The sequence below is a fragment of the Danio rerio genome, chromosome 11 (assembly GCF_052040795.2).
Source record: "Danio rerio strain M-AB ecotype USA chromosome 11, GRCz13ab, whole genome shotgun sequence".
Taxonomy (NCBI): Eukaryota; Metazoa; Chordata; class Actinopteri; order Cypriniformes; family Danionidae; genus Danio; species Danio rerio.
In genome coordinates, this window is record NC_141031.1 from 43,215,001 (window position 1) to 43,227,689 (window position 12,689).

Below are 12,689 nucleotides of genomic sequence, written 5' to 3' on the forward strand. Positions count from 1 at the left end.
CAGAAAGCTTTTTAATGAAATGAACTCACTCAAAGAGATATTCAGCCAAGTGTCACCTGGAAAAATTGCAGAATTTTTTTTTATGTTTATATATTTTATTGAGCTTTTTCAAGAGTTAACAATACAGAACATCAAAACAAAGCAGCAAACAAACTAAATTAAAACATACACAATATATAAAATAAATAAGTAAAATAAAAATAAATAAAAAGGGATTAATATAATTCAAAAATGTATTCCAAAGCAGCATCTTTATCATATATTTTCAAGAGTTCACCCTTAGATATTGCTTGATAGCTGTAAGATTAATATTAGCAGGTTTGGCTTGCTAAGCTCAACCCTGAGTTTGCTGATCATTCAGCCCAGGGCTCCCGGCTGGAAAAGGCCTGCCAAAGTGTCAAAGCAGGAAAAAAAACACTAGCATTAATGTTACTGTTATTATAATGGACTTATTCTGTAGCGAACTTGAGTTTTTCTTTTGGGAAAAAAAGCTTCTTATGTCCACCTTATTTTTTTGCTGCCACCATCTACCATCACCCACCTTACACACCTTATTCTTGCACTGGAAAATTCTTCTGTATTTATGGCTCTGTTACAGTACATCCAAACAGCTATAGCCTCTCATGAGACAGCAGTGAACTGCAAAGCCAATCACAATGTTCATATGTGTGTTTAGGGGTGGTACGACTAAACTAGAGAATTTGATTTAAACCCTTTCTCCATGTCTAGGTTTTTGTTAACTGCGATTGTTTAAAACTGCATTAAATTATTGGTGTGTAAATTACAAAAATCGGCGAGGACAAGTCCCCTCCATCCATGCCTATTCTACGTCTCTGGTGAAGCAGGCAGGGCTGCCCACACTCTGTCCTGCATATTTAGTTCCAACCACAATTTAGCACACCTGAACCAGCTAATCTAGCTCTTTCTAGGTGTACTAGAAAGCTCCAATTAGGTGTGTTGAAGGATGTTGGAGCTACACTATGCAGAACACTGGCTCTCCAGGACTGAGTTTGGACACCCCTGTCCTAGAGAAACGAAATATTGAATGAGTAAACAGTGGGTGTGGCTTGTTTTTTTTACTGCGAGCTGATTGGATGTAGTAAAGTAGGCGTTTCATTTAGAAAGATCCGGAAAAGGGTTTGGATTTAGGCCCAATCCCAATTATACCCCCTTAGCATTTCCCCTTAAGTGCATTTTCACATTTCAATTAAAGATTACAAGCATTTTTTTCTCAATGACATGCACAGATGAATTGTTCAGCACAAAACTAGCAATGTGAGCTAACTAAATCAATACGGTTAGTTTTGATTTCAGATTTCATTTGTACTTGAAGAAACCCTCTACTCCATTGCTGTTAGTATGAAGTGCTGACTACTAAAGTCCTGCTGCTTTACAGAAGCCTCCAGCCACCCTGCCAAAAGATTCACATCATTAAACTGATTACTAAAGCTCCATCGCTGCTCTGACAGCTGTTTGTTTACACACATGGCACCATTCCTTGACCTTGATTACTTTTTCAGGCTTTAGCATCACTTTTTCAGAGTTCTCTAACAGCCTTGCGGGTGTGTTTTTTTTTATTTATTTTTTTTGTATACTTCTCCAGGTGGTGGATATCATGAGAGTGAATGTTGATAAAGTCCTGGAACGAGACCAGAAGCTGTCAGAGCTGGATGATCGTGCTGATGCCCTGCAGGCCGGAGCGTCTCAGTTTGAGACCAGCGCCGCCAAACTCAAGAGGAAATTCTGGTGGAAGAACGTCAAGGTAAAACTAGCAGTAAAACAATAGTAGTTTAGTAATACTTGCTTCAGTAAATCAAATTTAGGAATGTTTTTAAGTTACATCTAATTTATTAATAAAATGTATATGTTTTCAGTGTTTTGAGGGATATTAAGTGACTTTTAGAGGTTGCTGTAGGTCAAACTATACAAATGATTTGTCTAATTTTTTGTTTTTTCGGCTACATGCAGATATGAACACCTATTTTACGTGAAACGTGTTTTGTGAATACTTAAGTTGTCCATCAAAGCTCTTGAACTGCCAGTTTCAGACCGTTGAATATTATTTTTTAGAATTGATTGGCGCGATTATGCATTCACAATGGTATAAACCGTTATGGGGGGTCAAATATATAGTTATTTAATAAATTTTTAATTATTAATATGTAAGATATAGACCAGAGAAAGCTATTTCTTACTATCAAAGGGCTGACCCCCATACATCTTGATTTGATGTCCTTCAGGGGGGGTCAATCATTAATTAGAGGAGTCAAACCCCTGTAGTTCGCTCCCTGCTTTTAATTAATTTCATTAAAGGCATGATTAGGTTATTAGGTTAACTGCAGTAGGTTCACACCGGAGGTAACACGAACACAGGGAGAACATGCAAACTTCACACAGAAATGTCAACTGAATCAGCCGAGGCTCGAACCAGCGACCTTCTTGCTGTGAAGCGACAGCTTTACCCACTGCGCCACCGCGTCGCCTACATATAAATGGTCAATTGTAATATTTTGATTGCATTAACACGTTTCTGACCACCAGACGTCCCTACAACGTAGAGTTTCAGACACTTCAAAACGTTAAAACATTTTGCGAAGCAATTCTTCAATTGCTTCTAATGCAGTGTTCACCCCGGACGAGGAAGAAGCGTCAAGCACGAGTGTTTTACATGTTAAGTAAATGCAAAGATGCTAATAGACATCCTGCGACGAGATACGTGTGAATGAATCGGCGCGGGTTGAACGTTTTGGGCGTATCACACAAAACACTTTAGTTGAAAAATCTGAACTTCATCAGACATTCGAGCCTCGTTAACCAATCATGAGCATGTCTTGTAGGGGCGTCACTATGACGTAGCGCCTGTTGTTGGTGTCCCAGGGGAAAATCCTCCTGCTGACACTGGGCAGCTCATCAAACTTGGCTTGGCTCAGTCAGAAGCACTGCTGAAAGCTCCATCGTCCATGTATAGTTTCTGGAGGAGTTTGAGCTCAGAGCTGGGTGCACCTTTGAATGGATCTAGTGCACTCAGACACGGCACATAAACGCAGCTATTCTCTCAATAAAATCAATGTTAGCCATTTAGCAATGAAGCTAGAGTCACCGGGCAGACAGAAGCCCTGCCCATGGTGCGAATCCGTGTCTGTTGTGAAGTGAATCTGATGCGCGAATGAAGCGAGTAAACTTAAAATGTTTACGCGCGAATAGCACGATTTATCCATGCATGCCCCATCTAGTGTGAACACAGCATAAGCTTTGAAAAGCTTAATTTCTGCCATCAATAGTGGCTACATTATGTGATAGGACAACGCTGTAGAAGTGCAAGCAAATACCAGGTGGAAACAGGACCACAATGTCTCACTTCAGGGCTCGAAATTGCGACCATTTTGGTCGCATATGCGCTCGAAATTTAAGCTATGCGACCTCATAATATATATTGGGAGCATTCTTGCGACTGCATGTAATGATTGTAGTGCGACCTGTTTTTTTTTTTTTTTCTAAAAACGTGGTAAAATCGGTCTTCCCTGCCGCTATGTTGGTTCATATTAGCTGTCAATCACTCAAGACTTTCCGCTGTCAGTCGACAGGGAGGGAGCTTTTGTGACCGCGGGGAATGCAAACGGCTGAAGAGTGAATAGTACACTGAATCTCGATGCGTTGTATGCACTGCGTGTTCAGCCAACACAATCTCACGGCAGTTCATAACATTTTCATACGTTTCCTCGTGAGATCAGGCTGCAAATGTCCGCTAAAACACCATCGCCAAAGAAGCTTGCCTTTACAGAGTTTAAACTGATGCGGGTTATAACAAAGAGCAGTATTGCGCCGGCGGTCCTCGGGAGAATCCTGCTCTGCCCCCCTCGTATTGGGCCGGCTGACTCGCATGCTTTTCCGCAAACACATATGTAATTCAGCGCGTAACGACGCTGAGCATTAAAACGACACGAACCGAAACACGAACTTTTATAAGTGAGACTTTTCTTCCTTTCTTTTGTCCGTTCTTTCTTGAGGTGTATATTATTTTTCTATTTAATTACTGATGACTGCTTTTCAGCTTTCAGCATTGAACTGAATGATTTATTATATTATTTAGTTTGTTTTGTAGCAGAAGTATTATTTATTAAATTGACATGCATATAAAACAGCAGTACAAAATAAATATTTCTTACAATGCTTAATTTGTGTTTGATGCAAACTATGCATTTATTTTTCATAAAGTAACAGTAGGACTATATATAGCAGATAACTTACATTAAAGCACATTCAATGCAGCATGATGATGAGAAATATAATTCATTATTAGTATTATTGTCATCATCATCATAATTAATATTTTATAATTATTCAACATTCATTTTGGAATTATTGCACAAATATTAAGTCATCACAGCATTAGTTAGATAGTTGTTTCTGGGTTTTGTTAGTCCCAATTGATGTTGTTTTCAAATACAATAAATCCCTCAATATACAACTTGTCAGATATATCATTCATTTTTGGTGGGTGCTCCTAATTTTTTTCTGGTGCTCCTGAATATTTCAGATTGTTAATTTTGAGCCCTGCACTTATACTTTTAGTCCAGTTGAACTGCCTTCACTGCAGTTGCTTTTTACAAATATAAAGACATGTATTTAAAAAGAAATATTCTTACGCACTAAATTGTCAATTTGTTGTTGTTGTTCGTTGTCTTGCAGATGTGGGCCATTTTGATAGCTGTGGTTGTGATCATCATTATCATCATTGTCAGTAAGTTCCACTTGAGGTGGCAGCAGTGTGAAATTTCAGACTTCAGCTCTGTGATTGTGTTGGAAGTATTTAGGACATTACTAAGTGGTTGATGGACATATAATTAATGCATCTCCATATATGACTGTTCATTTTTCCTTTTTTCAGTCTGGTCGCAGTCATAAAGTGGCACAGAGTCTGGTTGTGATCGGAGGAAAAGATCAGGATATGAAGGAGTATTCACTTCAGAAAGAAGAGTGAATGAATGAACAACCGGTTGCTCTTCCAATAAGTTCTAACCTGCTGATTTTCAAATGCATATTTTGTAAACTATCTTCAATGGGTTTTTTTTCTTTTAGGTTTTGTTTTTAATGACTAGATTTGAATATGTTATGAATTCAATTCCAAAATACATCAAACACACTCCTTTTGTGCTCAGCAAGTGAGACGTGTTACATAATTACTCAGAAACACACAAACAACAGGTTGCCATCATAATATATCGACCAAAACCCATCTAAACTCTTGTTTTGAAAGCCATCTGAGTTCCTCGTGGACTGTATTTTATCAGACTGCTGAAATCAGACACTCTTTCTGTGTCAACATGATATGAGAGCCTTTCCTGAACAACCACAGACGTGCCATTAGATATACCAGCAGATAAACTCCACTGCCAACCTCTAATGAAACACCTGCACAGAAATATTATATATAAGATTGAGATATTATTGAATTTTGAAGTGATCACTCGCTAGTAATTTAACTGCCTTATATCTATTGCCTTGTGTAGAATTAATTTGCTTAGAAATAGCTTCGCTTAACAAGATCTCAGTAGTATTGAATTTTGGGGGGTTTCCTTCACCTCTTGCTCACGGTGCCAAAACTTTTTTATGCTATGTTTGAGCTTATTTTGTATGTGTCTCTTTGTATGTCTCACATGTGTATAAATTGTAAACAAGTGCAATTCTATACTGTGGCCTTACAAACTGAATTGCCCCAAGTTGGCTTAATAAACCCAGGATTTAACATCCTTTTGTACTCACCGAAAGCCTTAATTCTGTTTCTTGCCATGTTTTATTATTATATTCTACAAAATGTGTGTTCACAAATTTATTCATTCATTTTCGTCCGCTTTTCCGTGGCCGGGTCACAGGGACAGCAGTCTTAGGAGACAATCCCAGACTTCACTCTCCAGACACTTCCTCCAGCTCCTCCGGGGGATCCTGAGGCTTTCCCAGGCCAGCCGAGATATATAGTCCCTCCAGCGTGTACTGTAAGGGTGTCACGATCCTCCAAATCCTCGATTCGATTACATTTTTTATTCTAAAGGCACGATTCGATTCGATTATGAATAATTAATTAATTAATGACCAATTAATTATTTGTAGCCTACCGTTTAAACTACCTGACCTGCATAGTCTTTGTTTTACCCATAAACAAATCATATAGTAAATGAGTAAAGGCAAGTTACACACATAATTACCACCTGTCAATCACTTTTTTCTGCGGGACTCGTGAATAGGCAGTGATCTGTGTCGTTATAATGGCATCGGTAAAAAAGACGCACAACCAACAGGAACCAGCCAACAGTATCTGAGGTGTTTGCTAAAATGACTAAGTACAAGTGAGTGAAAGATTGAAGCAGTCCTCAGACTGCCTGGACCTGCTGTCTCGAGCGCATGGCTGTGTGTGCGTCTGTGTCTGTGTGGTCACGTGATGTGCATTTTCAGAGGTAGTGAGGAAGAAGGGCTGCTCAGAAATGCTACACGCCACTGTGGATGTCAAATGGTTGTCGTTCTAAAATGCCATTTAAAAACAAAGACAGTGTAAACAGGGCCTGAGTGTGTACTTTTCGCGAGCGGATTTGCAACGGGGGCGGGCGGAGGAACGCGATGCCGGTGTTGTCTATCGAACGAACCGTACGTAATACGTACATAGCAGAGCTTGCAAAACTGTGATTTTTTTTTTTGTCGACAACACGAACGTTGTCAACATAACTCACTGGAAATCCAAAATGCTTCCACACCGGCGACTTCATTGAAAGAGGAGAGGGTTTAAGTTCTGTCGACGGGTCTCCTGCTTCTGCAGTTTAACAAGCACTTCAACAAGCCTGTTTTTTTCCCGCTTGGCAAGCCAAGCTGACGTGACATGGGGGCGTGGCAGTATCGACGATTCTATTTTTTAATTCGATAATCGAAATTGAGCATAAAGTTCGATCGATTTCGATTAAAAATCGAAATCGTGAAACCCCTAGTGTACTGGGTCTTTTCCAGGCTTCCTCCCTGTGGGACATGCCTGGAACACCTCAATTGGTAGGCATCCAGGAGGCATCCGAAACAGATGCCCGAGCCACCTCAGTTGACTTCTCTTGATGTGGAGGAGCAGCGGCTCAACTCCGAGTTCCTCCCGGGTGACAGAGCTCCTCACCTTAATGGTGCGTCCGTTCACCATGCAAACAAAACTCATTCTGGTCACTTGTATCCGGGATCTTGTCTTTGACCCAAACCTCATGACCATAGTTGAGAGTAGGAGCGTAGATTAACCGGTAAATTGAGAGCTTTGCCTTTGGCTCAGCTCCTCCTTTACCACAACGCACGGTACATCGACCGTATTACTGCTTCCGCTGCACCAATCCCCGTCAATCTCACGTTCCATCGTTCTCTCACTCGTGAACTCAGGTGTTCTCAAGTGTTCACAAATGAGAAATATAAATGTGCAACCAAAAATGAACTTTAAAATGTCTTAATGCTAAAACAGATGCAGAAACAACATTTAACAGTTTAAGTTTCTATCCACCTTGTTTTTTAGGTAACTTGCTGTTAATGTTTTATAGTAGTATTCTGATTTTTGGTCTGATACTTCTATATCATTAGCAGTAATAAAGGCATCTTGTGAAATTAAATTATTTTAGAAAATTATTTTAATGTAATATCATAAAAACATTGTTTAGCTCAAGTGATATTGTTTGTAATTAACCCTTTAACTGCCCCACCAAATAAAAAAACATTTGAATTGCATTACTTAACTCCTCATGTCGCTAATTAACACACTCAATGCATTTTTTTCCCACACATCCCTTAATTTCTAAAATATCAGCCTCTACCAAATGCTTGATATGTCAGTTTATGGTTGAAGTACCAGAATTAATACATATACTATTAAAAATCTGAAAATATCAAGTGCTAGTGTTAAAAAAATCATTTTGAGTTTCCAAAACACACAGTTAGGTCGATAAATATTTGGACAAACAATTGTAAAATTTTTGGCTCTTTACACCAACACAATGGAAATGAAACGAACAAGACGTGCTGTAACTGCAGACTGTCAGCCTTAATTTAAAGGTATTTACATCCAAATCAGGTGAACGCTGTAGGAATTACAACAGTTTGCATATGTGCTTCCCACTTGTTAAGGGTCCAAAAGTAATTGGAAAGAAAATCAATTATAAATCAAACTTTCACTTTTTAATACTTTGTTGCAAGGGCGTAGAATTGGCATGGACAATGGGGACATGTCCCCACTTGGCATGGGACGAAAACCGTTTTCAAGATATACCACAGTTTGGAAAAGTCATGGTTTTAAAACCATCTAAATGATCTGCAATAAGGTATGTGTAAGATTTTTTTAAGTTTATTTTTTTCTTTAGGACAACAGTATCTCCAGCAGAAAAGAGGCTATTTAAATTGTAAAAAAAATCTGTTTTTGAAACAAATGAAGAGCGCAAAATTCAATAATTCATTCAGCCTACCATGTTTAATACTTCAAAATATTTTACATGTTTCTCAATATAAAATATGCTGTTCAAAAGGGAAAAAAAGTTTTTGCTTTTTACTCAAACATTTAAAAAGAATATATATTAGAGCAGTAATCACAATACCGTGAAACAGTGATATTTTTATCCAAGGTTATCATAACAGAATCTTATACCATGCCTAGTTCCCACCGATATAAACCAATTACTGAAATGTCCCTACCACTAATTTAATCGACTTCAAAATAAAGTGAGGCTCCTTCAATTCAACCTACATGTGCACCGCAGGGGGCACTTAATCTGCAGTCTCTGTGGGTCCTAACGCCCTAGTACAGGGGTCACCAAACTTGTTCCTGGAGGGCCGGTGCCCAACAGAGTTTAGCTCCAACTCTAATCAAACACACCTGAACAAGCCAATCAAGGTCTTAGTAGGTATACTAGAAACATCCAGGCAGGTGTGTTAAGGCAAGTTGGAGCTAAACCCTGCAGGTACACAGAACCGAGATTGATGACCCCTGCCCTAGTATATTGATGGGGACTCTTTCGGGTGAGATGTTAAATCAAGGTCCTGACTCTGTGATCATTAAAACCACAGGATGTCCTTTGAAAAAGAGTAGGGGTTTAACCCCTGGCCAAATCTTCCCACTGGCCTCTGTCCATCATGGCCTCCTAACCATCCCCATATCATAATTGACTTCATCATTCTGTCTCCTCTCCACCAATCAGCTGGTGTGCGGTCTGGCGCAATATGGCTGCTGTCGTGTCATCCGGGTGGATGCTGCACACTGGTGGTGGATGAGATTCACCCCAATGTTTAAAGCGCTTTGGGTGTCTAGAAAAGCTCTATATAAATATAAAGAAATATTATTTTCTGAAAATAACAATTTTTTGAATACTAAATCACATTGATTTTTTTTAAGTATGCTATAAAATCTTTCAGTTTTTCATTTAACATGTTTTCTTGTTTTGTTATTATAATAAAACCAAAGTCAAGTGTAGCATTATTTTTCACGATTTTTTTGTAAACCAACAATGTTGTGTAGTGTAAACTATTCAATCATTCTTTAAATTAACCGTAATTATTTAACAGTCAAAATGTGGTCAACCCATAAATGGAGCAGGCAGTTAAAGGGATAATAGACAAAAAAAATTACAATAAGTTGAAGGTCTTAACATTAGCAAAATAAAAAGTTTGCTTCCGCATTGCAAAATGAGGCGAATCCCTCACCAAATAACATCAAATTAAATCAATCTTCTTTAACAACTAACTTATTAGTATTGAGTTTTCCTAATAAGTAGGTGTAAACCTGTACACAAACAAGGAAAAAAAATCATATTAATAACGCGTGTGTGAATAACACTGGGCTTTAACGGCGAGCGGGAAAGTAGATCACTAAGCGTTTGATCTACTTAATTCCTGTCACCTCGAGGCGCAGCGTAATTCTCTATTCTTTCTCGTAAAAACGACGCTATCTTATTAAATGTTAAAGAAATGTTTAAGACCCTAAATTCATGATGGCACTAGTACATTGTAAGCCCAGGTTTTACTCCTATCGGCTCGTTACTACGCGAGATCGCCGCCACTACGCCATTGTTTTCATCTATTGTATAACATGGCCATACACGTGAGTGCGCCGCATCCTTTGCTAGACTAGCGTCATGTCCACGCCCCTCGACCAATCAGACGATTACAAGGAAACCTTTGCACCAATGGGAATCGAGCAGGCGTGGCTCCCGTCGGCCAACCTCACGTTGGGCAGTGTGTTGCGTTCTGGCGGAATAATGGAGAGACGCTCAAGAAACTGGAGCAAGTGATTAAACATAAACGTAAACATCAAGTAAGTACTGATTTTATACACACTTCAAGCAAACGAAAGCGGTCTATAGTTTTAATAGTGCAGTCATGCTGAAGACATGTTCATAAAGGAAGACACGCGACGTTTAAGGTTTGTGATTAACGTTAGCTTCTACGTTTTAAAGTATACCACGTTTAAATTACACTAGTGATTATATTTATCGCATAATTATCCGCTCTTAACCATGATACTGTCGATATTTTGTATCATTGCTGTTTGTTGCTCTTTGTAAACGTCTCGCTTTGGCTTATGTTTACAGCGCATGCGCATTGCCTATCGAATTTAAATACTGAATTATACGTTTCATATCTCGTTTGAATGCTCATGTGTTTTGGTGATGTTGTGATGTCTTTGTAAGGTGCTCATTGCACGTAAAGGCATTTAAATAATATCTGTCTCAACCCAAACTCGTGTCTGTGCATGTGCACGGCGGAGGCGCGCGTCAGTGTCACAAATAACATTCTGTGGGTTTGTTATGAATGTTGGATGAATTGTTGAATGTTTATTCTCCCTGTGCATCCTTAAGCAGGTTTAAAGAGACCAAGGGTGAGATCTGAGTTATGGCATGGTTGATGGCATGGTTCTGTAGTTGCTTTGCTTATATAGTGTTGTGAAACATTATGAATGTGATCTAGAATAAGATATCATGACGTGTTTTAATGACTTCCTAAACTAATTCCTGATCATTTTAATGAATAAGTCTGTTTTAAATGATATCGTTTATTATTGACCATTTGATGGGCTATGTATTGTGAACAATTATCTGTTTCATAGTTCAACTTGAGATTTAGATGTTTGTGAATGGATTAAGAAACTATTTCATGTTTATTTTTCTAGCGCTTTTACAATGTAAATTCTGTCAAAGCAGTTTAACATGAAACTTCTAGTAAATTGAAACTGTGTCAGTCCAGTTTTCTGAGTTGAAGTTCAGTTTAGATCAGTTCAGTGTAGTTTAGTTTTCACTGCTGGAAGTCCAAACACTGCAAGCAAGCCAGTGGTGAGGAACAAACTTCACCATTTGACAAAAGTGAAGGGAAAAAAAAATGGCTCTGAGGCACAAACATTTCTCTATCAGAATCAGTTGAGTCAGAGTCAATGAAATTTACAATTACCTTTGTGGGTTTTTCTACCACTAGTGCTCACACAGAGCAGGATAACTGTTAATATTTCCAACTTTGCAACATATTAGATGCATTTTTTTTATAATCCTCTTACATTTTAGTGCAATTGCACTTTACTATAGTAATTATGATGCTGTACATGGTCTCAGAAATGGCCATTTTTTTTTAAATACTTTAATTATAAGGATTTTTTTATACATTTGCACAAAACAGAAAAAAAACAAACAGTCAACAACAACAAAACATATAAACAAATATCCCCAACGCTACTTTCCCGTTTTTGGCTTTAACAGAAGATATACATAGCTAACAGTATACAAACATAAAGTCCTCAAGCGTCACACAAATGCACAGCAAGTGTACATAGAGGGTGCATACACAACTTCAATACAGTAATGACAAACAGATGAATAAATGTAAAAACAAAAAAAAAAGGAAAATGCAAAAATATACGTTACACAAAAAAAGTGAACAATTCACAATTCAGTGTGTAATAAAAGGAAGGTTCTGTATACTTTTATTACACGCACTGCCATTGTGAAAGGCATTACAAGGTTACAGTGAGATAAAAGAGGAATAATAAAAAGAATAAAAAAAACAATTAAATAAAAAAAGGGATCCTTTTGGGATTATATGATATTTTATATATCCTCCTATATCCTAAAAATTCTAAATTGTCCGTATGTAAGAAAGGGAGACCATGTTTTAAAAATATATATTTTTTTAACCTCTCAGAGCAAATTAGATTTTTTAAAGCTCAATAAAATACATCACGATCTATCGACTATTTGTTGGGCTTCAGTTTTTTTCCAATACAGAAGAATTAAACGCCTTGCCAATAGCATGGTAAAAGCAATTACTCTACATATTTCTTCTTTAAGCACAATATTTTCGGGACCAGTTCCAAAAATTGCCAACAGGGGTTCAGGTTCAATAAGAAAACCATGCATATAATTAAAAGATTGAAAAATGACTTTACTAAACCTCCCTAGATTTTGGCAGAACCAAAACATGTGGGCAGTCGTGGCTGGTGAATTTGAGCGTCTACTGCATGCTGGACTAACAGTAGGATAGATCTTAGACAATTTTAAATTGTAAAATGGAACCTGTGAAAGAGTTGGCCAAATTTAACGTCCAAACAAAAGTTTTATCCTGGAAAATCAGGAAAATTATAATGTGATATAATGGTGATTTATGCATGAGTGTGGAGGGGTTTAACTGCGAATCATTCTGATGTCAGC

At 38.0% G+C, this 12,689-nt stretch overlaps 2 protein-coding genes across 2 annotated transcripts in view; both read left to right on the top strand.

Moving 5' to 3' along the window:
- Positions 1–5,764, top strand: part of vamp3 (vesicle-associated membrane protein 3 (cellubrevin)) — a 28,156-nt gene extending 22,392 nt beyond the window's left edge. Inside the window, 3 exon segments of the mRNA NM_001002073.3 lie at positions 1,604–1,762; positions 4,690–4,741; positions 4,889–5,764. Of these exon segments, the coding sequence (NP_001002073.1) occupies positions 1,604–1,762; positions 4,690–4,741; positions 4,889–4,905 (228 nt within the window). The 3' untranslated portion in view covers positions 4,906–5,764.
- A 4,464-nt stretch (positions 5,765–10,228) lies between these two features.
- Positions 10,229–12,689, top strand: part of per3 (period circadian clock 3) — a gene marked incomplete at its 3' end in the record, with an annotated part of 76,442 nt that continues 73,981 nt past the window's right edge. The window contains 1 exon segment of the mRNA NM_131584.3: positions 10,229–10,309.